At 58.7% G+C, this 27542-nt stretch overlaps 1 protein-coding gene across 1 annotated transcript in view; it reads left to right on the top strand.

Moving 5' to 3' along the window:
• SEMA7A (semaphorin 7A (JohnMiltonHagen blood group)) overlaps positions 1 to 27267 on the top strand; it is a 32853-nt gene extending 5586 nt beyond the window's left edge. Inside the window, exons 2-15 of the mRNA XM_082449473.1 lie at positions 2903 to 3108; positions 17256 to 17407; positions 17925 to 17966; positions 18311 to 18403; positions 18618 to 18702; positions 18853 to 18963; positions 19610 to 19749; positions 20381 to 20565; positions 21478 to 21586; positions 21671 to 21869; positions 24495 to 24622; positions 24826 to 24980; positions 25180 to 25241; positions 25564 to 27267. Coding sequence (XP_082305599.1) covers positions 2940 to 3108; positions 17256 to 17407; positions 17925 to 17966; positions 18311 to 18403; positions 18618 to 18702; positions 18853 to 18963; positions 19610 to 19749; positions 20381 to 20565; positions 21478 to 21586; positions 21671 to 21869; positions 24495 to 24622; positions 24826 to 24980; positions 25180 to 25241; positions 25564 to 25925 — 1992 coding nt within the window. The 5' untranslated portion in view covers positions 2903 to 2939 and the 3' untranslated portion in view covers positions 25926 to 27267. The remainder of the gene's footprint in view (positions 1 to 2902; positions 3109 to 17255; positions 17408 to 17924; positions 17967 to 18310; positions 18404 to 18617; positions 18703 to 18852; positions 18964 to 19609; positions 19750 to 20380; positions 20566 to 21477; positions 21587 to 21670; positions 21870 to 24494; positions 24623 to 24825; positions 24981 to 25179; positions 25242 to 25563) is intronic.
• The last annotated feature ends 275 nt before the right edge of the window (positions 27268 to 27542 follow it).

Below are 27542 nucleotides of genomic sequence, written 5' to 3'. Positions count from 1 at the left end.
CCCTGCTCCCCCCACGCGGAGTGGCAGGGAAGGGGAGGGCAGGAGTGTGCCTCCCCCTCAGACCTGTCAGCATCCACATCTGTTGCTTCCTCTGCTGATCCATTTCCCATCATTGACTGTGAGTGTGGATTGTGCCCCTGTCCTTGGTTCAGGCCCCAAAGCCAGCCTTGGGCCCCAGTGAAGAAGGCGGGCTCCTGTCACCACCTACACCATTCCGATTTGATTTCCCTGTGCTGCCTGAGGCAGGCAAGTCCACGCCAAACACTGGCCCTGTGCTCTCCCCACGCTGGGTACCCGTCCTCCTTCACGCCCTTCCTCCAGCGGCACTCTTCCGCTACAGAGTTACTGTCCCAAATCACTTCCGCGGGCTCGCTTCTCACCTCCCCTGGCTGCCTGTAGCCAACCAGGAGTGGGCTGCCATCTGGCGCTGGCCCTTTGCCCTTAGATTGGCTGGCTCGGGGTGTCCATTGGGGTGAAGCAGGTGCTGAGATGAGCATGGAGGAGCCCAGCCAGAGGCCCTCCCTGTAACATGAGGTGGGACAGTCTTCAGCACTACCCCCTCACCCCCACCCCAGCCTGGAAAAAAGTTCCCTGGCACGTGCCCCAGTTTCCATCTGCTGCCCTGTTTGTTGGGAGGCTGAGCCCAGCCCCTGACCTGCCCTCCTGTTCAGCACCTGGTAACCTGGGCCCCTGTCTGGGTCTTTCTGAGGATCGTTTGGATCCAGCCACGCACAGGAGGCAGTAGCGGAAGGGTGCGATGCATTGAGAGCATTACGATATAGAAGATAAGGGTGTGGGCCCCAGAGAGACTGCCTGGGCTTCAATCCCAGCCCTTCACTAATGAGCTGTGTGACCTTGGGCACATCTCATCCCCTCTCTGTACCTTGGTTTCCATGCTTGCAAAAGGAGCCAAATAATAGCACCTACCTCTTAAGCTTTCGAAGATGAAATGAATTAAAATGAGGCTATGAAACGTGCACGGCACATAGTAACCTCAGCATTAGCTATTGCTATTGGAGTCAGAAAACCCAGGTTCCCATCTTGGCTCCATCAGCTGAGCTTGGGGAGGTCTCTCTCCCTCCCTGTGCCTCAGTTTCCTTCTCTAATATAAGGATGTGCTCTCTCGCTCACTAAGGGAGAGAATGTAGGACTGGCAGGGAGAATGTAGGTGGAAGTGGGTTGTGTGTTGTGAGTTGCTGTGCACGTGGGCAGTGTTATCATCAATTCTGAATTCTCAGTTCTTAAAGGCAGGGCAGGCAATTTCTTAATTTGCTTACCTTTGCAGAGAGGGTGGACACTGGGGGTCATAAAGTTCAGCAGATGAGGCCCTGGGCTGGAAACAGGGTGTCAGTCTTGGAGGCCAGCCTGGGCCAGGACGTGCTGCTGGCTTCAGGGCCACAGGCTTGGGTATAGGACTGGGGAGGGGCCGTTTGACTGTCCACAGCCTCCCTCTCTTTGTGGCAGTGTACCTCTGGGCATCATGAAGCTGTTGGCCCTACCCAGCAGGCCAGGAACCTAGTCCTACACTATCTCTGGAGGCATCCTGATTTCACCTTTTGGCCTGTTGGGGTATCTTAGGAGCACTTAGGGAAGAAAGAGGGGATAGCTGGAAACAAAATATGGAATGGTAAGGCAGAACTTCCTGGTGATAACCTTTTCTTGGCTCTGGAGCTGGGCAGAGGGCTGGAGCTGGGGCTGGGGCCAGGGCAGCCTGCTCCCTGTCTTTGGTGGTGTCTGCAGTATGTGAATCGAGTCCAGCTAGGTGTGTGTGTCTTGGAGGCCCCAATACACCTCTGCTGCTTCCTCCTCAACCTGTCTTCCCTCCGTGCAGTCCACCTGGGGATAGACATCCAGTAAGCACTGGATAAGTGGATTTCCCATCCATGGTTACCTTGGGCCGAAAGAGAGGTGGAGGGTCTGGACCCTCTCTGGTTTGAGGGAGAGGAGACTCCTTTACAAAGGGCAGACACGTGGCTCTGAAAAGATGAGCTGACGGCAGAGCTTCCTGGGGCTGTTCAGATGACTGCAGAGGGACTGGGCCGGACCCTGCCGGGGGTCACCACCAGGTCATCAAGTTGCCTGCACAGCTGAGCCCTATGCATCTTGTGGGCAGAGATCCCTTAAAGCTGGTCTGATTCTGCCTCCCCAACAGTGAGTCCTGGGCATGCAGGATGCTCCCCTCTCTTTCTACTTGGGGAAGGGGCCTTCTTAATTATATCCCCCTCCACTCACATGGAAATGAGTTTGGATTTTCTGAGCATACACCAGCTGGCTGGGGGGGAGGCAGCCCAGAAGGCTGCTGCTGGCTGGGGAAGGGAGGAGAAAGGAGGGGAGGGAGCCAGGCCAAGATGAAAATTCCGTGTTCTCACAGCAGAGCAAGGATAGGGCTCTGAGTGCTCCCCACAGGTTATTGACCCTCTGCCTGAAACCCACGCCCCCTCCTTAGGGAAAAGCATCTTGCTCCTGCTTATAGGCTCAGAGGAGCTGTTATCCACTCAGGCCAGTCCATCCTCTGAGCATTACAGCCTTCAGGGTCCAAACACTTAACTGACCATTAGCGAGGTTGTGCCCTCAGGAGAGGTCCTCCCTGACTTCTAGGCCAATCCCTTTATGGGGTGGGGGGAGTGAATCTAAGGCCCTGAGAGGGGACAGGACCTGGAGCCGATCACAGAAGACCACAAGTCTGTCTTGCTTCCCGCCCACCCGGGTTCTCCCCGTGGAGTTGCCCAGGAAGAGGTGGTGAAGGTTCCCCGGGCGGCGGTCACTGCGCCCCCGTTGGCCAGCCGGGAGGCGAGAAAGGCTGCGAGGGGTGGGGGAGGGGCGGGGGAGGGGCGGAGTGGGGTCAGGCGTTTGACTCCGCCTCCTCGCGCTTGATTCTGCCTGCTGTCGGGCGCTGGCTCAGTCTCTGCTGCTCTCCGCTGTCGCTCCCGGGCCTCGGGATGACACCGCCTCCGCCAGGATGCGCCTCCCTCGGCGCCCCGCGCGCCCGCGTTCCCAGTCCGCTGGCTCGGTCCGGGCTCCCGCTGCGGCTGCTGCTGCTGCTCTGGACGGCCGCCGCCTCCCAAGGCCACCCGAAGAACGGACCCCGCATCTCCGCTGTCTGGAAAGGTAGTGGCGCCGCGCGAGCGGCGGGGCGCGGGATCCGATGCCGCGCGGCGCGGGTGCGGAGTGTGCGGCACCGGAGGGAGTGCGTGCGCGCGGCTCTGTGGGTCCTGGGCTGTCCCCGCGGGTAGCGTGTGGGTCTGGGTGAGTGTGTGAATGTGCGCGCTGCTGCACTGGAGCGGGCTGTAACGCTGCGGCGAGAGAGCCGCGGGGGCTGGAGACCCGGCTAAGTCACTCCAAGTCCGCCCGCAGCCGGGAGCCGCAGCGCCCGGGCGCAGGGGGGAGGGAGAGGGCCCCTCTCTCCGCCCCGAGGCGCTCCTGGTCCTCCAGCGGCGGGGCCTCTGTGCGGGATCCTTTCTCCCGCCGGGACCCCCACCCAGCTCCTCTCCTCCTGAGCTGCGGGCTCCGCTGTCGCGCGGGGCGCAGGCTGGGCCGGCAAGGGGGGCGCGGACCCTTTGCCGCCGCCGCCGCCGCGCTCCGGCTGCGGGAACAAAGACCCCGCTGCCTGCCCCCCGCCCCCGCCCCGGCCCCGAGCGCAGACCGGGTAAAGGGGGTGGGCACCCAGTGGTGAGCCGGGACGTGGTGCGGTGCGGAGGCTTCAGGCACCGGGGCGCTGCCTCTGCAGTGCCGGGACAGGCCGCTCCCTCCTTGTCCGCACGTGGCAGTTGTCACCAGGAATCGGCGCCAGCGTGGGGGGCAGTGCCCGTTGGGTGGGGCGCGGCCATTGGGACCCCCAGGCAGAGGATCTGGGGAAGGGATGCAGCTTTTAGGCCCTGGTGGTTATGTGAACTTGGGGGACCGGAGTCTCCCCCAGGGGAGCCTCAGTTTAGACCACTGTACGATGGGTCAGAAAGCCTGCTGGGTGGGTTTTGAGGTTTTTCTGCCGCGAGGGGCTGAGCTCCCCTCCCCTGCAATGCATACATATGCTTCCCCACCTCCAGGCTGACTGGGCTCTGTCCCCAAATTTGGCGGCGCTGGGCCCCCCTGTGGTGGTGGTGGCCTTGCAGTGGGGGGTGGGGGGGTCTGGCCCCTCCGGGAGCCCTTTGATGCCTGAGGCGGTTTGCAGGGATTGCCAGAGCCTGAGCATTATCTGGGGCAGGTATTCTTAGCAGAGAGAGGAAAAAAAAAAAAAACCGCTCAAAAAGCGAGTGGCCCGAACTGCGGCTGCAGTGGAGGGAATGTGACTTGCCCAAGGTCACTCTGCATTGTGTGAGCTCACAGTGCAGTCAGGGGGCTCTGATCTGGCACAGGACCAATGCTTGTTCTGGGTTAGGAAGTGGAGAAAGATTTAGGCAATTTTTTGGCCATGAACAGGGTACTCTGGGGGCCAGCTCTGCTACCCAGCCAGAGGTATTCCTGGTGGAAGTGGAGCAGGGCATCTGGACCTCTGGCCATCTATCTACTCATGGTGGACACCTACACACCCCTCAGTCATATCGGCTCCAGTCTGAGCTTCCTCTGCCTTCCCAGCATCTTTGCCTTGCCTCAGTTCCCTTAGCCGTCTTGGGCAGCACGGCATTTGTGCACTCTGAAGCGGATGAATGGCCACATCTGAGTGTTCTGGAATCTCCCTCTGCGCCAAACCTTTGCATTGGGCTCTGCTTGTCCACATCCCCTGTCTTCCCAAGATACCCTTCCACACACATACTTAATGCACACCCACCTCTTAGCACCTAATGCTGCCTCCCCATCTCGGGCACTTAGTCCCCACCCTGAGGCTATTTAAAACTGCTTTCTGTCCTCTTACCCACTTTCCAAAGTGCTCTCTCCCCTGCACACAGTTCACTATTGTAGTCACACTGGCCATGCCTTCTGTTTGGTAATGCACTATTGACCCCCACTGGGGTCTGCCAGCCCCTCACCTATCTTGTCCAAGGGCAGTCTGTGGTCTTCTTCACCAGTGCCAGGCACCCTACTGGCCAGACAGACCCTGCCATCCACCTGTCCCCCAGGACCACCAGCTGGTAACGGTATGCCTAGCTGACAGCTGCCTCCTAGTTCCTGTGGAGTGACACATGGCAGTCGGACAGGAATGGGCTTGGGCGGGGCAAACGAAGGAGTAGGGTGAGAAGAGGACCCTTGCTGTAGGCCTAGGTCCCTGTATACCAGTGGGTTGAGGGAATGGGGATGGTGGCCTCCAGGAACGACTAGATCAAGGATAATGGTGGTTCTGGAGCTGCTTCTCCATGAGGCCTAGACAGGGCTTTTAGTTATAAGACAGGACAGGTGTGGGGACTGGAATGGGTATGGAGGGATCTTCTCCATCATTTATTTTCTGCTGCTTGGACCTATAAGATCTAGGGAAAGATTAGATAAGAGAGTTCTGGGAAGGTCCCAGCCTGCCCTTCTCAGGGAGGTTGATGCCTCTCTAGCCTGATGAAGGCCTGGCCCAGAGCAGCTCTGGACAGAGAGAGGGATGTGCTAGTACTGACCTGCCAGGTACCCTTGAGCTCTGTACCTGTTTCTGACCCTCAGAGCCTGCCAGGGCTCTGGAGGTTGTCCCCCCAGGGCTGTCACTGACACATGGGTCAGTCAAGGATGTGACTTTGTGGGCCTGACCTCCCTGCAGCAGGGACTGGAGGGGAGTGGTTTGCAGGTAAGGGCAGGAGGTTGGCATTCTTGTTTAAGCTGTATACCCCTCTCCCATTCCATCCCTGGTTGGAGGAGATGGAGAAGCCCAGGAAGGCCCTGACCTCCAAGGTCAGAGGTGAGCCAGCTTGTCCACAGCAAGAAACAGAGCCCAGTCTCCACTTATCCAGCTGGTTCTGGCCTCACCCTTGTCCAGTTAAACAACAGGATGTTATTGTTGACTTGGTGGCTGCTGGGAGAGCCATTATGGGGCCGCTCCCCAGGGCAGGGGGTTGTTGTCACCTCCTCTAGGGGATGAGGTCACAGCTGGGGCTCTCCAAGCATCACCATTTCCAGTGGAAATCCTTGCCCCCTTGGGAGCTTAGATGTATTCATCACCTTCAAGGTGAACTCCCCCTGCAGCACAGGGTGGCGGAGTAGGGGAGCAATTCCCAGGAGGAGGGGGGGTTTCAAAGCTGGGAGAGATGGGAGAGATGCTTGGTGATGTCACCAGGGGTTTCCTGCCAAGCTCTGTGGCCCCTCTGTCCTGAATAGTGAAGATTCTAAGAGCAGGCTGGGGTGAGGTAGATGCTGGCACAGGCCCAAGATGACCACGGTGTGGAGGAAAGAGATGGGAAGTTGGAAGCCTGGTTCTGGACCCAGCTCTGCTGATTTTCTGTGTGACTCTGGGCAAGTGCTTGCCTTTTCCTGAGCCTCAGTTTCCTCAAATTTCCAAAGCAGGTACAGGGAGGAGCTTATACTTATCAGAGCACTAATCCCTTGCCTCTCTGGAGTAGGTAGAGGCTGCAGTGGTCTGTTCAAACCCTAGCAGTGAGGAGAAATTGAAAGCTGGGAAGTCGGGGAAATCCTTTAGTTTCGTGTTCTTTCCTTTCTTTTTCTCTTATAAGCGAAGGCTGATTGATCAGTTGGAGGAAATGGCTCATTTGGATTGTGACCTCAAGGGTGGGCATAGTAATTCAGCATTTTTGACATTTATCATTTGCTGGGGCCAACCTTGTGCTGGTCCTGGGCTTGGGGAACCGGGGATGAGAAACTAGATGTGTCCATAGGCTTCTCTGTGTAGATGGGGAGACAGACAGGCAGGTCAACCTGCAGTTACAGTGAAATGTGTCAGGGCCTGTAACAGAGGCAGCTGTGGGGGTCTAGGAGGTACCAAACCCAGTCTGCACAGTCAGAGAAGGCTTCCTGGAAGAGGTGATAAGTCAGGATGGCAAGAGGAATAGGAGCCAGCTTGGGGAGGAGAGGGACAGGAGGAAGTACCCTGGTGTGACAGGATTTCAGACCCCAGAACTTGCAACTAGGACCAAGGAGAGGAAAGGAGGTGTGTGGGGGTCCCCAAGAGGGAGACATTGAGTCAGCCTGGGCCTGGGGGCTCCAGGAGGGTTTCATGCAGGAAGGGATATCTGAGCTATGCCACCTGACCTTCCACAGCCAGCCCAGCAGTAGGAAGGAAGGACCATGGCAGGCAGGGAAGACCTCCCCAGTGTCACAGCTCCCTGATGGAAATCTGGGGCTGGGTCCAGGGACACCAGGGCTTTCCGCCTGACTCCTGACCGCAGGAGTTCTCCAGGTGAGGAGGCCCAGTCCTTAGCAGAGACTCTCCATGGGGTGAGAAGCTCCCCCAGCAGCAGCCGGGCCCTGCCGGTGTGGGAGGGGCAGATGGCCTTCCTCTGCCTAGCTTCCCCTTCCAGGAACCTTCACCTCAGCAGGGGTGGTTCACTACCCAGGCTGGGCACTTGGGAGAAGCAGGGAGAGCTGGACACTCTTCTTGGAGGAGGGCCAGGCCAGGGCCCCTAATGTGCAGGTGGGAAGCTGAGGCTCAGCCTAGGGGGTGGGGGGCAGCAGCCTACAGGGGGCAGTGGTAGGAGTGGGTGGCTTTGGAGTTGACAGCTCAGCCCTCACCTGATGTCCTACCCTCCACCCCCAGTCCCATTTCAGCCACTGCAGGGCTGTCTAGCTATGTCACAAGAGACTGACCACGCTTCCCCTGCTCTGGTTGACAGCTCTGGGGCCAGAAAGCTTCCCCTTTTCTTGGTTTCCTTTTTTGGCAAGGCCTGGCTGCCCTTCCTCTCTTGCGGGGGCGGGGCGGGGGGGAGGTAGGGGGGAGGAAGGGGTCCTCCTAGAGCAGGGACTGTGGCCCCTTGTTTGGCACCCCCATCAGAGAACATGGACTTCTCCCTTCCCTAGCCAGCCCAGGCAGTGAGGGACCGTTTGATCCATCACTTCCTTGCCCCCTATGGTCTAATCAGCCTCCAAGCCTCTTATTCCACCCCCACCCCCACCTTGGCCTGGGCCCTGCTGTGCCTTCAGGACTGTGCCCTGGCCTCCTCGAGGCCCTTGCATCCCTCTGGGTCACTGTGCTGAGCATTCCAGCTGGAGCACACAGCCCACCTGATCTCCTACAGTTCTTCCCTCACCATTCCCCAGCTCCCCATGCTTTCCTGCCTCAAGACCATTGCCCTGCAGGTCGTTGCCCTGCCGGTCATCCCTCCATGTACCCAACTCACCCTCCTCCTCCTTTCTGCCAGTTCTATCTCACTTAATCCAAGGAACCTTGTTGGATGACTCTAACTCACCCAGCCTGATGTCAGAAAACAAATGTCAGAGATCAGCTGGGCCAACATTCCACAGATGGGGAAACTGAGCTCTGAGATGACAGGAACTGGCCCAACATCACCCAGTGAGACAGGCAGAACTGGGACCAGGCTATGTCTTCTGCCCGAGCCTGCCCTGGCCTTAGCTTCTGGCCTCCCTCCACTTGTCTGTCTGTCTTCATGCTCTGTCCCCAGGCTTATGGCTCCCCGAGCGCATTTCCTCCTCAGCCAGTTCAGCTGAGCCCTGACTCTCCCTGCCCCGGTGCTGTCTGCTCCCGGGAGCCCCAGCAGCCATGACCGTCCTCCCTTCAGGACCTTAGATTTGGGCTAGCTCCATGCCCTCTTCTGGTCTTTTCCTCAGGGCGGCTGGGCCTCAGGTCTCGGGGGCAGGTTGATCTGTGTCATGGCCTGGGCTAATCTGGGTTTAACCGTCACAGCAGCCTGGGATTAGGCTGATGCTGTCGTGCCTCCTGCACCCCCTTCTTCCAATCAGGGGCTGGGGCTCTGAGCCAACACAACCCTGGGGGCAGCCCTCACGATGGAGGGCAGCCAGTCCCTGCCCCGTGCCTAGGTCTGTGTTCAGCTCCTCTGGGGGAGGGAAGAGGAGAAGCCCTGGGTTTGCCCTTGGGGCGCATGCTGGTGCCTAGAGAGGTGGGCCTGCCGCCTGTGACGAGAGAGGGCACGTGGGGAGGTCAGGAGCTTCATGCAGCCAAGGATTGTGACAGGAAGTGAGAGCAGAAGGGTCAGTGTGGGGCGGTGCCACCGGGGAGGACTTCCTGGGGAGGGGGCAGAGCCAGGCTAGAGGGAGAGGCAGGGACGTGGGGTGGGGCAGAACGCGGCACAGGTTGCTGCTCGTGTTCTTTGTCTTCTGGGCCCAGGGCTCTGCGCCAGCCTAGTGAGGGAGGAAGGTCACTGTGGTAAGCTCGGCACCCTAACAGTGGCCCAGGAACCTGTTCTAAGGTGTCTCCGCGTCTGACGTGGGGGTTTGGCCTACCCCAGGCCTGCTCCTCCTTACGCTCTGAGCTGCCCCCACTTGCCCAGTCCTGGCCGTGGCTTGGTCCAGGGACCATGGAGTAGGAGGAGGGCTGGCCTTCTCCTTCAGGATCCCACAATCCAGGTGAAATTCCACCAAAACTGTGTGATCTGAGAGAAGATAGTGTGTGCCAGATGGTGTATAGCACAAGGTCAGAGGGAGGACGGAGCTGTGAGGGCTGGAGCAGTCTGGAACACTCCGTGAAGCCAGGGGGATTGAGGCTAGATCTTCAAGGACAGGTAAGGCCACGTGCCTAGAGAGAAGGGGAAAGGGCAGTCAGGGGAAGGGAAAGCACAAGCAAAAGGGTAGAAGCGGGACTCAGCCATGGCAGAGATGAGCAGAGACGGGTGGGCCTTGACTGCCAGGTAGAGGAGTCGGGCCCTGCTGGGACAGGCATTTGGGACCTATGGTGGGTTCTTGATCTGAGGAGCCAGGGGGGTAGAAGTGAGTGTTTTTTGCCAGTGCAGGTTGGGTGGGAACCTGGCTGGTCGGATAGTAAAGAAGGGACTCAGCATATCCTCCCTTCTCTATAGCCTGCCCCAGATTGCACAGCACTTCTATTCTGGGCAGACACCATGGGATACTTGTACGCTGGTCAGCACTCAGTGCCGCACTACACCCCCAGATCCCTAGTCCCCTCCCCGCCTCAGGCCTGCACACCCACGCTTACTTACACACACTGTCTTTAGGGCATCGTGGATAAAGGTCAGGCATTCATTGGCCAAGCAGCCTCTGACCAGGCTCCACCCTCTCTGGGCCTCAGTCTCCTCATTTGTATGGGAGAGGCTGGCCTAGAAGCTTCCAAGGGCTCATCTATGGAGCACAGTGTTATAAACACAGATTCCAGAGTCAGTCTGCCTGAGTGTCAACCTCCACACCACCACTTAGCTGTGTGATCTTGGGCAAGTTACTCAACTTCTCTGTGTCTGGCTGCCCTCATCTGTAAAATGGGCATAATAAGAGAAGCCACCTTATAAGAGTTCAGTGATGATTGAATGAGTTAATACACCTGACACTCAGAGAAGTGCCCGGCACATAGTAAATGCTATGGAATGGTTAGGTCGGGGTGGGGATGGGGATATCATCGTTGTCAGTATCATCCTCCTCCTTTGGCATCTCTGATTTCTGCTGAAATGCAGCCCTGGCAGCCCGGCCTCTGCTAGCTCTCCCTAACTGCCTATGTTGGCTGACTGCCCTTGCTCTCTGACCCCTCCCTCCTTCCCCACTGGCCCAGGCTAAGGCTGAGCTAAGGAACCTTCTGTCTTCCTGTCCTGCCTGCGTCCTTCTACTTGGGGTGGTTTAGCCCTCCTCTGCCCTCTCCCTGACCCCTGCCCTGGCTCTGGGCCCAAGGGCAAGCCCTGCACCTCTGCCCATCCTTTCCTTTGAAGGATCCACCAGCTGACTTCTGCCTCACTCTAGGGCTTTTGGAACCTGCTGAGCTGAAGAATGGGCAGAATCCGGACGTGGCTTCCTGCCTTCCCTGGGCTTGGAGCCTCCTCCCCTCTCTGGCAGGGCCTCTGTGCCAGCCTTCCCTCCCTGAGCCCCCGAATCTGTTTCAGCTCGGCCCCGCCCCCAGGACACACTCAGCTTTCTCTCCACACTGCTTCTTACCCACAAGCCTTTGCCCCAGCTGGTCTCCCCACCAGCCAAGCCTTCTGGTCCTTTGAGCACAGTGGCGCAGTGCAGAGAGCACACAGCCCTTGCTGGCGTGGAAGGCCCTTAGTTTTCCTGTCTATAAAGTGGGCATGCAGATGCTGTCCTGCCTTCTTTATGGGGTGGTTGGGGGATTTGGTGAGCTAGTTGGTGGAAGCCGATGAGGATATGGTTTCTTCTGCTGCCTCCATCTTTAGGAAACCGTCTCTGACTTATCCAGTACTCACAACCCCACGCTTTCCCCAAACGCCCCCGAACTTAACCCTGATTGTTTTGTTCCAAGAGTCATGGTGGGTCATAAAACCTAGACCTTAGCCCCTCCAGTCCACAGAGGAGGAAGCTAAACTCAGGAAAGCCCAGCTCTTGGTCACAGTCACAGCCAACCAGCCACTTGGCTGAGAGAGGGAGCACAAAGCTTTTTAGAACCAGGGCTGAGCCCACACCTGAGATATGCTCCCCTCCCACCCACGGCTGACCTTGGTGGGCGGGAAGATGCTCCCCCTCCGCCCAGCGCACAGCTCACTGTTCCCATGGCTGATAAAGAGAGACACACCTCCCACATCCCCATGAGCTAAGTACCGCCTCAAGGACCCACCACCTGCCCCAGCACACCGGCTCTGCCCGTCAGGCAGCTGTGTCTGGAGCCTTGCCCTGCTGAGTGTCGCCAGCACCCCAACAGCAAGCACAGCCCTTCCTTAGCACAGGCCCGTGCCACCCCGGAAACTGGGCTTCTGGATATGAGGAGCGGCTGCTCGTGCCCTCATGCCTGGCCGTACTGCGAGAGGCAACATCGATGAAACATTTGTTCCTTTGCGCCACCCCCCCGCCTCCAGTGAAAGGTTTCCGTCCACCGATCTGACACACGCAGAGTTCCACAGTTAGTCATTCCTTTGAGTTTAAGGCTTTGATTGCTAAAGGCTCCTGGAGATCAGAGTCCTACCTGGAAGATTGGTGGGTGGTTGATTCCCTTCAGTTATCAGGTCAGTGACTTATCCCCTGGCCTGCAAGAAAGCATAGGGTGGAGAGCAGGAGATGACACAGGGAAGTAGAGAGAAGGTGATGTACAGCTTTTTGAAGATCAGGAGGCTCTCAAGGAAGTCCCGGCTGTGGTCCTGGTCTGGAGCCGGGTGATGGGCACCAGAAACCCTGAGCTGCTGCCTCGCTCAGCTTCTGTCTCCCTTGTTCTTTTTTTTTTTGGCTGCACCGTGTGGCTTGCAGGATCTCAGTTCCCCGACCAGGGATTGAACCCGGGCCACGGCAGTGAAAGCCTGGAATCCTAACCACCAGGCTACCAGGGAACTCCCCTGTCTCCCTTGTTCTGTGCCTTGGGCCAGTGGCACGGTCTCTCTGGCCTCTGTGCCTCCCTCAGCTTAGTGACTATTCCCTTCCCTTCCACCTTGACCTGTGGGGTTCCAAAGGGTGGCGAGGCTGCAGGCTAATTCCTGGGGCCCCGCACGGGCCTTCCCTCTTCTTCCTCTGGCGAGGCTGTGAGGGGGCACTGGTGATTCAGGTGGGGCACGACTGTGGGAGGAGACTCCTGCCTGATGTGGTTGGGCCTCCAGTCTGAGGCTGGCCTGGCTCCTGCCCCATGCCGGGGCCTCCCTGGCTGCCTGACTCAGGCACTCCCTGCTGGGCGCCGCATTCCTGCCCTTCTCAGAGCCGGCCTCACAAGAGAAAAACAAATACAGTATGCTAACACATGTATATGGAATCTAAGGAAAAAAAAAAAGGTCATGAAGAACCTAGTGGCAAGACAGGAATAAAGACACAGACCTACTAGAGAATGGACTTGAGGATATGGGGAGGGGGAGGGGTAAGATGTGACAGGGTAAGAGAGTGTCATGGACATATATACACTACCAAATGTAAAATAGATAGCTAGTGGGAAGCAGCCGCATAGCACAGGGAGATCAGCTCGGTGCTTTGTGCCCACCTAGAGGGGTGGGATAGGGAGGGTGGGAAGGAGGGAGACGCAAGAGGGAAGAGATATGGGAACATATGTATATGTATAACTGATTCACCTTGTTATAAAGCAGAAACTAACACACCATTGTAAAGCAATTATACGCCAATAAAGATGTAAAAAAAAAAAAAGGGCTCCTTGAGGTTAGCGTTCAAGGCCCGTCAGGTCACTGGGTCAGCTTGGAAGGCTGTCCCTGCCCAGAGCAGACTATGGGGCCCGTCCCTTGTTGCTCCCTTCACAGATGACGACACTGCCCCCCATCCTAGCCACCACTCCACCCTCCCCATGAGCAGCCCTCTTTCACAAGTAATGAGGATATGGGGTTGGCGGGGACCAGATGGGGACAGCGCCCAGAGTGGATGAGGAGGAATGATGCCCCACCAGGCAGGCCTACTTTAGGAAAACCCACTCCACAGAAGTTCACACTTGTCCCAGCCAGTCGGTTGCTGGGATTGTGCTGGGAGGGTGGGGGGCACGAGAGGAAGGTCTGATTCGTTCCAACAGGATCAGAGCCCCATGGATGGCCTGGCTGGGGGCCTGTGATAGGGGAGGACAGCCCCTCATACCCAGCCATCTTCTTGACCCTCATTTCTGGCGGGCCTGGGGCTGGGCCTTGTTGGTCCTGCCACTGTGAGGAAGGTGGGGGGCTTCGGGGGCCATGGAGTCTAGCTGGGTATGGGGCAGCCTGATTGTGCCCTTTCTTGGTCCAGAAGGAGCCAGGATTGGCTCAGAATCACATGGGGGTGGGGTGGAAGCTTGTGCCTGGTCCGCCCCTGGGGCCATGCCCACCCCATGTGTCCCTAGCCCCCTCCCCTGCCTGAACCCCTGGTTATTCTGGGAGCTTTTAGCTCCCACTTAGTCAGCCACTAATGCGTCAGGCCGGGGAGTGAGGGGGGAGACACGGTGCCAGACGGTGCTCCTTTTAGACATCCAGGATGGGAAGCAGAGGGGGCTGGTCAGGCAGGGGGACCTGGGGGGTGATGCTGGAGGAGAGGAGGCTTTCTGGATCCTGGCCCTGCTCATAGATAGGAGAGGGCAGCTCCGCAGACTGACAGGCAGTGGGTTGGTGTATCCTTGGGCCGCTGCAGCTCCCTTCCCCCATCACACTCGGGGCTTCAGCCTGCCTTCCTGATTCTTCTCTCATTAGGTCTCTGTACCCACTGTACGGTCAGCTTCCCCAGCTTCCCCACCATTGCTCAGGCTGTTTCCACTGCACAGAATTCTCTTCCTGCCTGTTTCTGACCCATCTTGCTTTGGTCCGCCTTCCCCATCCTTTTGGATTCCTAAGGAAGCAAAAAGACGCATTTAGGGATGCGGCACTTGCTCCCTTGGCTGGGCCTCTTTAGGAGCAGCCCCCAGCCTTGCTCAGCCTCTGCGTGGGTGGAGCCTTGAATGCCACCACCTCCCCTCTTGGTGCCAAGGGGCCACAGATCCTGGCCGCAAAGGCTTGGTTCTGCCTTCACTTCCAGGCAGCCCTCCTGCCCCTGAGCCCCCAGCCCCGGGCTCCTGTGACCTGAACAAAGCTTCCTTTCATGTATTCATTGAGCTGCTGCCGCTCTGACACTTCCCCTGCACAATCAGGCCCTTTGAGGGCCTGAGGCAGTACGGGAGCCGGGCTGGGGCTGGGGTAGAGAACGGGCCAAGGCCTTGTCCTGGGGCCGAGCTGGTGCCATCTCCCCCACGCACATCACCAGGCACAGAGCCGGGAGGGGCAGGTTCTTCGGGGTCGAGGGAGGCAATGCTCCTGGGCTCCTGTTTGTTCTTCTGCAAAATGAGGTGAGCAGTCCCTTCCTCCCTCCAAATCCTGACCCTGGCAGCCACAGCCAGGATTTGAGGGGAACAGGGCTCAAACTTGCAGATCTGTGCAGGACTGTCCTGGTCGGGCAGCCCCCCATGCTGCACCCGGCAGCAGGCAGCCCTCACCCTCCCTTTGTGTTCTCAGCGATACTTTGTGAGCAGCTCTGGAGTCTGTACCAACACAGTTTTGCTTGAGTGGTACGGAGGCTTGCTTTGGTATGGCTGTTTCACCCCTCCAACTGGATTCCACGGTAGGGCCGGGCCTCCCCCTCAGGCCTTGCTCTCCGGGGCCAGGCTGAGTCTCTCCCATCAGACTAGACTTCCCAGGGCAGGACTGCATCTCCTCCTCACTTTGACGGCCCGGTGACCCCAGACAAGGGCTCCCTCAGGGCCCCTTCGTGTACCCCTTTCTCCACCACTAGAGCTGTGCATTGGCTGTGCAGGCCCCTCTTCTGAGGCCTGGGGTTGTGGCCTTGATGTGAGCCGAGGTGACTGTTTGGAGGTGGCCAGCATGACCTGAGCCGTGGGGCTCCTCCCCTGTGGCCTCTGGAGGGCTTCAGATCTCAGGCCCCAGCCCAACATCTTCAGACACAGACATATAGCTTTTCCCAGCCGCCTGGCTGTCTGGGGGAGTAGGTGAGGAGCTGGGGCTACAGACTGTCTAGATTCCGGGCTAGGCTGTGGGGACAGTGGCCGCTGCTCAGGCTGCGGGTGAAAGGGGAGCTGGAGCCATGGAGCTGAGTCAGGAAGGCCTTGTGTCTGTCCCCAGCACTCTAATTTTATCCCAGCTGGTGGGGAGGGGGAGCCTGGGGCCTGAGACCTGCCAGCCCTGCCCGAGCCTTGGCCAGCACCACACCCCTACCACCCAGCAGGAAGTGGGCTCTCAGCTCCCACCTTGCGCAGCCTTGGGGTCCTGGGAGGCCTGACATCCTAAGCTGTCAGGCTATTTGCGGAGCACCGGAGGAGACCCAGGTGAACCCGAGGGCAGTGAGCTCAGCACTTCTCTGTGGCCTGCGGTGCTGGCATCTCCCTGAACGTACCTGAGAACCATTACTCAGTCTGGATGAGCCAGTCTCTCCTGCCTCCTAGTGTGACCTTGGGCTAGAGTATCCCTGAAGGCCCTCAGTTTCTGCCTCTGTACAGTGAGCTGGGCCACAGCTGAGGTGGAGAGTAAGAATAGCCCACTTGCAGGGATGACCTGGCCATGCGGGGATGTATCTTAAGGAAAGGGAATGAAGGTGGGGGTCGCATGGTAGGTAGTGCTCTTCGTCCCTGCTGAATGCAGCATCAGTAGGAATGGCTTAAGTGGCACCAAGGGGAATTGGGGGCAAACTCAAGGACATGGCAGTTCTGTTCTCTCTGGGCTTGGAGGGTGTCCTGCTGGGATGTCACTGCTAAGTTGGCTGCCCCTGAGTTTGCTGCAGCTGAGTAAACAGTGGTCAGGCTGAGGACCCAGGCTGGTCCGAGGTAGGAAGATGGCTGATTGCTGGGGGCACAGCCACAGGCTGTCCCATTCCTGTAATTTAGCCCTGCAATCAGGACAACCTCAGCAATGTCACCGGAGATGAGACGTCTTCTCCCCGGAGGCAGTGGCTGCAGACAGTTTCTTTTTTGGGCAAAATTGTCCCGGTCAGCCCTTCTACTTAAAGGCCCAGGCTGTGCTCTGTGAAGGGCCCCCTGTCCCAGAGTTGCTGGGGAGGGAGGGCTGATCTTTCCCCCCGGGGTGAGCTGGGGTCTCTGTGAAACCAGGCCAGGGCAGGCCAGGATGCAGAGTCCAGCTTGGGGGCAGGAGCTCTGGTTCCTGGCCTGCTACTGACCATGTGAGCTTGGGCTGCCCCTCTCTGGACCTTTGTTTTTCCATCTGTAAAATGGGAGAGAGTGGACATTAAGATTCCTTTCCAGCTCTGATCTATACTGACCTGCTCACTAAGGGGATGGAGTGGTCTGGGAAGGGTCAGAGAGGGCTTCCTGAAGGAGGGGATAGGGTTCTGAGCAAAGTGATTCCTGGGAACCTGAACTGTACGTGGGGTTCTTAGAGGCCTTGCTACCTGCAGGGGGTGGAGGTGGCTGCTTGCTCTGTCCTAGATAGCAGAGAGCCTCAGAGCAGAATTGTGGGCCCTGGTCCCTCCTGCCCAAGCCCAGTCCCTTAGGAACAGCAGTGTGTGTGTGTGTGTGTGTGTGTGTGTGTGTGTGTGTGTGTGTGTGTGTGTGTGTGTGTGTGTGTGTGTGGTGGTGGTGGTGGGGTCTGTTCTCCCCAGGGGTCCCTAAATTCTGCCCCCACTCTGAGGTCATACATATTGTAGGGTAGGGGTCATGGCTTTGGGGTGAGGACATCTGGTTGCTGGACCCCGCCAGAGGACCCCTGTCTTCTCCCGCTCACGGCTCTGAGTCCAGGCGTCGCCCTAGCCAGATCCAAGCACTAGTTGCTCGGGGGATGCCGGTATGCATGGGGGGGGGGTGGCGGGCCAGGATCTTCCAGCCCAGGGTCCAGCCTCAACGTTTCTGCCAATTGTCTCTTCCTTAGGCCATGCAGGGCAGGACCATGTGGACTTTGGCCCGGCCGAGCTGCACACGGTGCTTTTCCACGAGCCGGGCAGCTCCTCCGTGTGGGTGGGTGGACGCAGCAAGGTCTATGTCTTCGACTTCTCCAAGGACAGGAATGCCTCCATGCGCACAGTGAGCCTGGACCCCTCTCCCGGCCCCCTTTTCTCTTCCCCCTTCCCCATTTTCTTATCTCCCCTCTGGCCTTGGAGAGGAGCCTCAGGGAATCCGGGGGAACTGGCATTTCTTCCAGAACTGGTCAACCCCCTATTATATCCCATAAATGGTCCCTGGGGGAGGCTCCCTGAGGGTGGTCCCAACTGGCGTGGGTGTTGGGGCAGTGTGGAGAGAAGCGCGGAGCTAACACGCCTGGCTGGGCAGGTAGCACTGACTGCGGAGGCCTAGCAGGAAGCTGGGCTCCAGAACCCCATGGCCCCTGTCTTCTGAGATCTCTGGGCTGGCTCATCAGCTCTGGGCTTTGGCTCCGGGTATCAGGCTGAGCAGCCTGTGTGATGTTGGGCAAATCACTCCTCCTCTCAGAGCCCTAGTTGCTCATCTGTCAAATGAGCCTATCCTGAGGATGCATGGAAAGCACTTACGGGGGCATCTGGCCCCTGGCAGAGTGGACTGATGCTCCCCCTGTTCCCCCCAGGTGAACATTGGCTCCACGAAGGGGTCCTGCCGGGACAAGCAGGTGAGTGGGAGAGAGGGAGTGCAGAGGGGAAGCTGGGCCCCTTCGAAAGGTTCCTGAGAGTCTGAGGAAGAAGGCCTGGCCCTGTCTTGGGAGCCCCAGTCTGGGAGGAGAGAAGTAGCCCTGCCCCAGGGTTCCCAGTCTGAGGGGGAGACACTCCTTCCCTGAGGCCCTTGCTCTGTTCTTGGAGGGGTTGGAGTCAGCTGCACCCGCTCTGGGCCCTCCTTAGAGGCTGCCTTCTGTGCTCAGACTTCTGATGCCTTCTTCCCCAAGACCGAGGGTCCCAGTGCTAGGCCTGCCAGGGCCTCCCACCAACCAACCTCTCTCCTTCCCCTTCTCCCGAGCAGGGCTGTGAGAACTACATCACGCTCCTGGAGAAGCAGGGTGAGGGGCTGCTGGTCTGCGGCACCAATGCCCGGCGCCCCAGCTGCTGGACCCTGGTGAGAAGGCCCCTCCCCGTGCGCCTGGTCAGCTCACCCTTGTCTGGGTGGGCTTCTGCTCCCCATGGTGGGAAGGAGGTGGGGGGACTCTGAGGCTGGCCTCACCTTGTACAGAGTTCCTGGGAGGATGGGGACCCTGGCTGGGCAGCTGGCACCCATGGGAGGCAGTGACCGTGGGGTCACATGGCAGTCTGACCCCCTTGGTCTCCCCCAGGTGAATGACACTGCAGAGTTGCTTGGTGAGAGGAGAGGCTATGCCCCCTTCAGCCCGGATGAGAACTCCCTGGTTCTGTTTGACGGTAGGGCTGTGGCTGGCGCAGGAGGCTTCCCAGAGGGCTGCTGCCCTGGGCTGGGGGAGGGTGGTCAGCTCTGTGCCTGGTGACCCAGGCCCGGGGGAGGGACTTCCAGGGCCTGTGTGCCCTTACCCGTGCCCCTCCCACTGTGCCCAGGCTCTGAGGTGTACTCCACCATCCGGAAGCAGGAATACAATGGGAAGATCCCTCGGTTCCGCCGTATCAAGGGTGAGATTGAGCTGTACACCAGTGATACTGTCATGCAAAGTGAGTCAGGCTCCAGCTGGGCTGGGCTGGGCTGGGCTGGATGAGGCGGTGTGAATGCGCAGGGCGGCAGGTGGGATCCTCATGTTTATGGGGAGGCTCCCTAGGGCCGCTAGGGCCACAGGCCAGTCAGGAAAGCGGGAGCTTGGTACAGCCCTGTGAAGGCAGAGCTGAGGAGGTTGGCCTGGCAGGGAGCAGGGGAACAGCAGAGAGAAAGATGTGGAGGCAGGATGGGCCCAACACCCTCTGGGAACAAATCAGAGGAAACCCCAGACCCAGTGTGGAGTCCCCGGGTGCCATAGCGTATCCCTCTGCTGAGCTCACGCGGGGGCAACACCCACTCCCTCCTCGTTAGGGCTCTGCCAATTAGGCAGAGTGACATAGGGGCCCCTGGGGCTCTCCCCCCAGTCCCTAGGCCTGAAGTCATTGCTCCTGGGCCAATGACATCTTTGTAAGAGAGGGCAAAACAGGTGTGGGGTGGGAGTGCAGAGTCTCAGGCCCCTTGGGGTGTTGGACCTGTTTTTCTGAAGTTTATTCCAGGTGTGATTTGAGTCGGGTTTGTTTGTGCAGACTCAGGGGGTGGGCAGGGTGTGGGTGGGTCCTCTGAGAGGCTCCCCACCTCACACCCTTTCACTTCTGTCCCCGGTAGACCCGCAGTTCATCAAGGCCACCATTGTGCACCAAGACCAGGCCTACGATGACAAGATCTACTACTTCTTCCGAGAGGACAACCCTGACAAGAATCCCGAGGCCCCTCTCAACGTGTCCCGAGTGGCCCAGCTGTGCAGGGTGAGCAAGTGCTGAGTGGGCAAGAGTGTGTGTCTGTGCCTAAACAGGAGCGAGTGAGTGTGTGACTGCCTGTGTGCAAATGTGCAAGCGAGTCTGTATGGGATTGTGGGAGGAAGTGTGCGTGCACAGGAGGGTCCCTGCATCTGTGAGTGGGTAAAGATGGTTGGGCTCACGTGCACGTGTGATAGTGTGCAAATGTGTGTATTCGTGGAGAGTGTGCGTGAGCGTGTGCGTGAGAATGAGAGTGCATTGACGTGTGTGTGTTTCCCCTGTGTGGAGGTGCTGGGTTGTGCAGGTCTGTGTCGTGTGTGTGAGCGTGGACGTGTGAGAGTGGGCAGACGTGCGTCTGAGCCGGTGTGCTCTGTGGGGGCCTGGTACCCGCACCCTGCAGGTCCCCACTGTGAGCCCTGTGTCCTGGGTCAGCCAGGCCTGCCTCCTGAAGCCTGGCCCAAGAACCTGGCCTGAGTGGTGGGGTACCTCAGCCTCGTCCCCTCGCAGGTCCCGACCCCTTTCAGGGCCTCCCTTCCTCCTCAGAAGCCTGGGTGCTGGCATTCCCGGCAGCAGGTGCCCCGGGTGTGTGGGGCAGCCCAGGCAGGCGCTGAGGGGCCTCCTCTCCCCTCCACCCTTCCAGGGGGACCAGGGTGGCGAGAGTTCACTGTCGGTCTCCAAGTGGAACACCTTCCTGAAAGCCATGCTGGTGTGCAGTGACGCCACCAGCAACAAGAACTTCAACAGGCTGCAGGACGTCTTCCTGCTCCCCGACCCTAATGGCCAGTGGAGGGACACTAGGGTCTATGGCGTTTTCTCCAACCCCTGGTGAGTGGCCCTTGTCCTGGTGCTGGGGCTGGCATTAGTTAAGTGTCCAGTGGGGATCAGAGGGTTTGGGCCCTGCCCAAGGGATGGCTGGTGTGGCAAGAGCAGGGACCCCGGCTCAAGGGACAAGACTGTTGCTGGTCCTGGGGTGGGCGGACACACAGTGCTCAGGGAGATGTGTGTGCTGGTGTGTTTGTGAGTCTGTACACATGGGTGTGCGCGCATGCGCCGTATGCATGCTCATGGCTGCACCTGTGCCTGTGTGCCTGCCAGCTGTGTACTCAGAGCGGGTGCTGGGCCCTGGGAAAAGGCTGCTGCGGCCTCCGGGGTGCTGGGTGCCGGGTGCCGGGTGCTATCACACCCGCTCAGGCACTGCCTGCGCCTGATAATTCACACCTCTTAATCACTCTCATTGATTGAAAACAAGGCAGGCAAAAGTGTCAGGTGTGTGTGGGGAGAGGTAGGCGGCAGGGTAGGAAAGCCAAGACCCTGCTCTGGGGCTCATGTGTGCATGGACCCAGCAGTCTGGGAAGGGAATGGAGGTCTGACCTCCTTGGACATCAGCATTCCAAGGATGCACGTGTTGGGATTTCTCCTGCCCTGGGGTTGGCCTCTGAACTCAGTGATTCTGTGACAGAATACAGGTTGTGGTTTTACATTGCAACATAAAGAAATTAGGTTGCACTTCCCTCCCTCCCTCTTCCCGTCCTCCCTCCCTCCTTCCTTCAATGGTATTTGGTAATACTCAGGCACTGGCCTTGGCCCCCAGGATAGTCCCTGCCCTCATGGAGCTCAAAGGCCAGGGAGCTTGGTCGGAAGGCTGCAGTTGTACCCCATCTGGTGCTGGGCTCGCCTGGGTGAGTGGAGGTGGGTGGGTCCTGGGCATCCCACTGAGGTGGCCTGTGTGTCCCCCAGGAACTACTCTGCCGTCTGCGTGTACTCCCTCGGTGACATTGACAAGGTCTTCCGCACTTCCTCACTCAAGGGCTACCACTCAGACCTTCCCAACCCACGGCCTGGCAAGGTGAGCGGTGACACCCACCATGGCCCAGGCCCCGACCCCATCGCCCAGCCACCCCACTGATCTGGACCTGTTCTCCTTGCCCAGTGCCTCCCAGACCGGCAGCCGATACCCACAGAGACCTTCCAGGTGGCCGACAGTCACCCTGAAGTGGTGCAGAGGGTGGAGCCCGTGGGGCCTCTGAAGACGCCACTGTTCCACTCTAAGTACCACTACCAGAAAGTGGTTGTCCACCGCATGCACGCCAGCAACGGGGAGACCTTCCATGTGCTTTACCTAACCACAGGTGAGGGGCTACCCGGGACCAACCCCTCCAGCACCCCCCGCCTCGCCCCTGGTCTGCTTTGTAAAAATGGGTATAAAGAATAATGTAGTTAACATCTGGTTGGGAGAACTGAGTGACTAAGAGCTGTCAGGAGTTAATATGTGTGGCTGTGGAAGAGTCAGGCAGTGAGAGCTTCCCGGAGGAGGTGGGGCAGAGGGGAGAGGGAAAGGCATCGTAGGCTAGAAGGTGCCAGGATTCAGAGGCAGAAATGTTGTAAGTCTGAGCAAAGCTGGGTATAGCTTTGGTCCAGCTGTCTGACTCCTGAAGATGGTAGGAAAAGATGTGGAAGTCAGGAAGAAGGACCTGGTCCAGGGTGTCCTGTGGGCCTCTGCCAGGCAGAGCGAGGAAACTGGACCCTCTCCCTGTCTTTGGGATTATGCAGATGAGAGGAAACTTTTGATGTGGGATGCAAAGAATTTAGTGAGATGTGAGGAAGGACTTCCACATGGCAGGGCCTTTGCAGGTCTTGCAGAGGACTGCCGGAGCACCTCCTCTTCCCTAGAGGGGCTCCCCTTGGGGAGCAGGGTCTAGCTGACCCCGGCAGCTGAGTGGAATGTTCTGAAAGAGGCGCCTGCATCCCAGAAAGTCACTGGCCGTGGAGGAGCCAGCCCTGCGCTGGCTTTATAGCAACTTCCTGGTCCCAGGCTGTGGGCAGAGATAGCTCTGGGAGCGGGCGTGGAGATCAGCGTTGGGGGACGGGAGTGCTTAAGGCCTTCCTTAAGACTGGGTGGTGGTGCCATCAGGAAGACTGTCTCCCACAGGTGCCTGCACCTCTGGGCTCACATAGGCCAGGCCTCAGGTTTTGCCCTTAATTGCTCACACTGACCCGTGTAACTTCCTGCTGTTGCTTCACCTCGGGGTGTTCTCAGGGTCATGGTGACCTTATAGGTTTTTTGGCTTCTGGGAGTCTTGGGGAGAGTAATTTCCCATTAACAGGCCTGGTTTGTGAGGCCTGAGATCCGCCTCTTCATTCCTTCATTCATCCTGGCTCCACTCACTGGCCCCTGTCCTTGCTCTGGTCCAGCAGCGGCTGGCCTAGCTGTTGTGGCCAGCCACGGGGACAACAGAGCACTGGGGTGCAGGAGGGGGTCACATGATGTGGGACTGGGAGCAGGAACCAGGACAAGGCAGCCTGGGCCTGGGCTGAGGGAGCTGTCGGCTCCCTTTCTGCAGACCTGAGAGCCAAGTGCACTTGAGTGATGAGGGCATTGGTCTCTGTTCTCCCTGAGGGCCATCAGAGAGATACTATTCTGGAGTCTGAAGCAGGAAGGATTGGGGCTAGATATGAAATAGAACTTTCTGAGCCCTCTGCAGAGAATGGGAGGCTCTCACGGCTGGGAGAAGCGACGGGAGGCTGTCACCACGCTGTGTGGAGGAGGTGAAGGGCAGTGTGTTTATGAAGGTAGTGACTGGGCTGGGAGCTTGTCAGGCCAGAGGAGCAAGGGGCCACATCCCAGAGCCTGCAGAGGGGGGTCACAGACACATAGAGGAAGGGTCCTAGGCAGGCAATCATCTGATCATCTGACTACTTTTTTGGGCCAAGTGATACCCTGGGAAATTGGGAAGGGAGCGAAAGGGAGGTAGGCTATTCTAGAAACTGGAACAGCCCGTGAGGTGGGATTGGGAGGACCCAGGGGTCAGGATGCCCGTTAGTCCCCGACAAGTGTGAATGGAGTGCTTTGGTAACAAGCACTGGCCTCTGAGGCAGGCAGCCTAGTGTGTGACCTTGGGTTCCCCTATGCTGAACCTAAGGTCCTTTTCAGATCTAAGATTTTATAAAAATTGAAAAATCCCCTAAGACTACTTGCAGTGTGGGGTCCTGGATTGGATCCTGGAACAGATGAAGGACATTAGTGGAAAAACCCGTGAAATCCCAGTAAAGTCTGTAGTCGAGTTAATAATTATGTACCAGTGACAACTGCTCAGCTGTGACAAAGATCACAGTTATCTAAGAGGAAACATTAGGGGAAACTGGGCGAACGGTATACGGGAACTCTTTGTACTATCTTTGTAACTTTTCTGTAAATCTGAAATTATTTCAGAATAAAAAGTTTATTTTAAAGACAACAAATCCCAAAGAGTCCAAGAAGTTGAGGGGTAGAGTTCTGACCCCTCTGGGTTCCAGTCACCAGCTGTGTGACCTTGAGCAAGTTGCTTAGCCTTTCTGAGCCTCATTTCCTTATCTTCGAAGTGGGGATGATAATACCCCCCTCCCAGCAGTGTGGAGGATTAAACGAAGTAATGCTAATGCATGTAGCTGGAGGCTTAGCAGCGCTTGGGCACGTGGGACTGCTGGTTCTGTTATCCATGCTCCAGCTTCCCCTGCGGCCTTGGGGAGCCCAGGGCCTCCTGGGATGGCCTCCCTGGCCCAGCCTTGGAAACTTCCTGCGATGCCTTTGGGCTCTTAAGACCCTCCCCAGTTATGCTGTCCTCTCCCCATCCCACCCCAGTCCTATGACCCTTGCCTGAGCCATGACTTTCCAGCCCTCCCCACCGGCATCTTTTCTGGTCAGCTCAGCCCAGAGGGAGACTGCCTGGCTCTGTGGTGGGACTCCCGCCTGCTGACCCTCTGCCTTTCACCTACAGACAAGGGCACCATCCACAAGGTGGTGGAGTCGGGGAAACGGGAACACAGCCTTGTCTTCAGCATCTTGGAGATCCAACCCTTTCGCCGTCCGGCCACAATCCAGGCCATGTCACTGGACGCTGACCGGGTGAGCCTCCCCCCGCAACCCCTGCCCTATGGGGCTGCCCAGGGATGGCCAGGTGAGGACAGAGCTCCTCTGCGTGTGATTTGCATGTCCTTTGCAGGGTCTCTGGGCCCCAGGGTCTGCCAGGCAGCTGGACCACAGCTTAGGGGCTGAGAACTCAGTTGGGCTGGGGGCCCTGACCTGACTCAGTCCTTTTCTCTTTCCAGCGGAAACTGTATGTGAACTCCCAGTGGGAGGTGAGCCAGGTGCCCCTGGACCTGTGTGAGGTCTACAGTGGGGGCTGCCATGGCTGCCTCATGGCCCGAGACCCCTACTGCGGCTGGAACCAGGACCGCTGCGTCTCCATCTACAGCTCCCCAGAGTATGTTGGCCGGGATCCCTTGTCGCTAGGAGAGAGCGAACACAGCAGTGGGGGTTGATGGGCTACAGGAGGTGGCCCTTCTGGCCAGACCCTCCTCTGGGTGGGCACCACTGCTGATGCTGGGTGGGGAGGAGGACAGGGAAGGGGCCAGGCCCGTGGCCTCCTGTCTGCTTAGCCTCTCTCTTCCTTCCAACTCCAGGCCAGTGCTGCAGTCCATCAATCCAGCCGAGCCACACAAGGGGTGCCCCAACCCAAAGCCAGGTACCTGACCTCGCCCTCCCCCCGTCCCATTAGGGTGGTACTGCCGTGCCCCGATTGCCCTGTCTGAGGGAGGCCTGGTCTGGTCCTGGGGGCTCCAGACAGATGGGGCAGGACAGTCCTGTGGAGGGAGCCCCCTCGGTGTGGGGTCGTTGTGAGAGGAGTGGGGTGAGGGCAGCAGGGGAGAGTCAAGAGGAGACTGGGCGCTGGTTTCCCCGCGTTCATTTAGAAGCCTTGGCCTTGGAGACCTATCAGTGGGGGAGGACACAGCCTGCCCTGGGAGCCCTCGGCCCCTCCTCATGGCTGTCTCCCCATCCCTCCCCAGAACAAGCCCCACTGCAGAAGGTTTCCCTGGCCCAGAACTCTCGCTACTACCTGAGCTGCCCCATGGAGTCCCGCCACGCCACCTACTCGTGGCGCCATGAGAACAGTGTGGAGCAGAGCTGTGAGCCCGGCCACCAGAGCCCCAACTGCATCCTGTTCATCGAGAACCTCACGGACCTCCAGTACGGCCACTACTACTGCGAGGCCCAGGAGGGTTCCTACCTCCGTGAGGCTCAGCACTGGGAGCTACTGCGCGAGGATGGCGCCGTGACCTCGCACCTGCTGGGCCGCGCCCGCGCCCTGGCCGCCTCCCTCTGGCTGGGTGTCCTGCCCACGCTTACTCTCGGCCTGCTGGTCCATTAGGGCCTCCTGGGGCTGGGCATGCTGTGGGCTTCTGCAGCCCCAAGGCACTAGAAAAGTCTCACTCCCAGAACCGGCTGGGCCCGGGAGCTCCTTGCCCACCACTTCTTCCAGGGGGACTGCATAACCCGACGGGGGACGCCAGGCCTGGAGATGGCCAGCCGCAGGCGGCTGCTGGGCCCCGGTGGGGCAGCGGGGGGGTGTGGGCCAGAGAGTGAAGGCTCCGACTATGAAGCTGGGGCTTTGCTGACCCAAGACTTTATCTTTTGGAGACTATTTTTCAAAAACTCCTCCTCAAACTGACTAAATGCAGTGATGCTCTTGGCCTAAGAGCCTGTGGCCCAGAGACTGGGGTTTAAAAAGGGGAGTTGGGACCCCATCTCTGGACCTTTGGGCTGAGGCCTGAGTCCTTCTGGACTCTCTATACCCAAATTGCCCCCTCATCCTCCCTCCTGCCATGGCTGGGGGTGGCTAGTGTTCCCGCAGGCCCAGGGCTGCCCTCTGTGGCCCCCTCACCAGCCCTGGGTCTCACTAGGCAGCTGCCTTGCATGTTTATTGAAGGATGTTTGCTTTCCGGACGGAAGGACGGAAAAAGCTCTATTTTTATGTTAGGCTTATTTCATGTATAGCTACTTCTGACTGCATCCGTATGAAATACCAAAACTGCGTGCTGGGTTGGGGTGGGGAGGGAGGGGCTGGGGAAGGGATGGGTCACGGGCGGGGGGCTCCCAGTCTGCGGCTCCTGGGAATGGGATAAGAGTCCAGGGATGGGCGTGGGTTTGGCGAGAGTGGCATGAGCTGGCTCTGCCCTGGGAGCCCAGTCTGAAGGGGACGTCGTCCAAGCCCCTGATGTGGGGTGGTTATGGGAGGGGGTGGGATGAGGGAGACAGGGTAGAATGAAGGAGAAAACAGAGCGCTAGGTTCACCGTGTTCATTTTGAAGGAGGAGCCAGGTCCTCAGGGGGAGGTTCCGGGACTCTGCCCTTGGCATTGGGGGTTGGGGGGCGGGGGGGTGGGGGCCACCCTCCCCTCCCCTCCCCTCAGCCCCCTTCCCCAGGGGCTGTGCTTCCATGCTCCTAGCCTCCCACCTTCAGCTCAGGACATGTTATAACTTAGGCTAAACTGTGAATTCCTGTAGGGACAGCCTGGGCCAAGCTCTCCAGGTGGGCGGCTCTGCCCCCAGTCCTGTCCATGAATTTCAGCAGAGAGCTGGGCCCTTCTCTGGCTGTGTTCAGCCAGCCTGGGGCAGGGCCTGGGGCTAGTGGCCTTCCAGCTTCGGCCCCTGCATCTCTTCTCAATGCACTTTAATAATGTAACATATTACTAATAAACAAGCTATTTATTTACCTGTGTCTGCTGCTTGCCTTTAAAGCCATCCTGGTCAGGGGGTGAGGGTGAAGGGGTTCCTGTTCAAGACTCGGCACCTGCTGCCCCTGTGAGCATCACACACTCTCACTGGCCCTCTGCTTAGAGCCTTAGAGCTAAGGAAACACACAGCAGGGCTCCCAGTTAGTGAGAGGCAGGAGTGGGATCTAAACCCACAGCTCCTGAGCAGTGCTCTGCCTGCCAAGCAATGACCCTGGAGCCCAGACAGCTCCTGCACCCCGCCTTTCCTCACACC

The sequence above is a fragment of the Balaenoptera physalus genome, assembly GCF_965194825.1.
Source record: "Balaenoptera physalus genome assembly, chromosome: 2".
Taxonomy (NCBI): Eukaryota; Metazoa; Chordata; class Mammalia; order Artiodactyla; family Balaenopteridae; genus Balaenoptera; species Balaenoptera physalus.
This window is presented reverse-complemented; position numbering and strand designations above follow the sequence as displayed.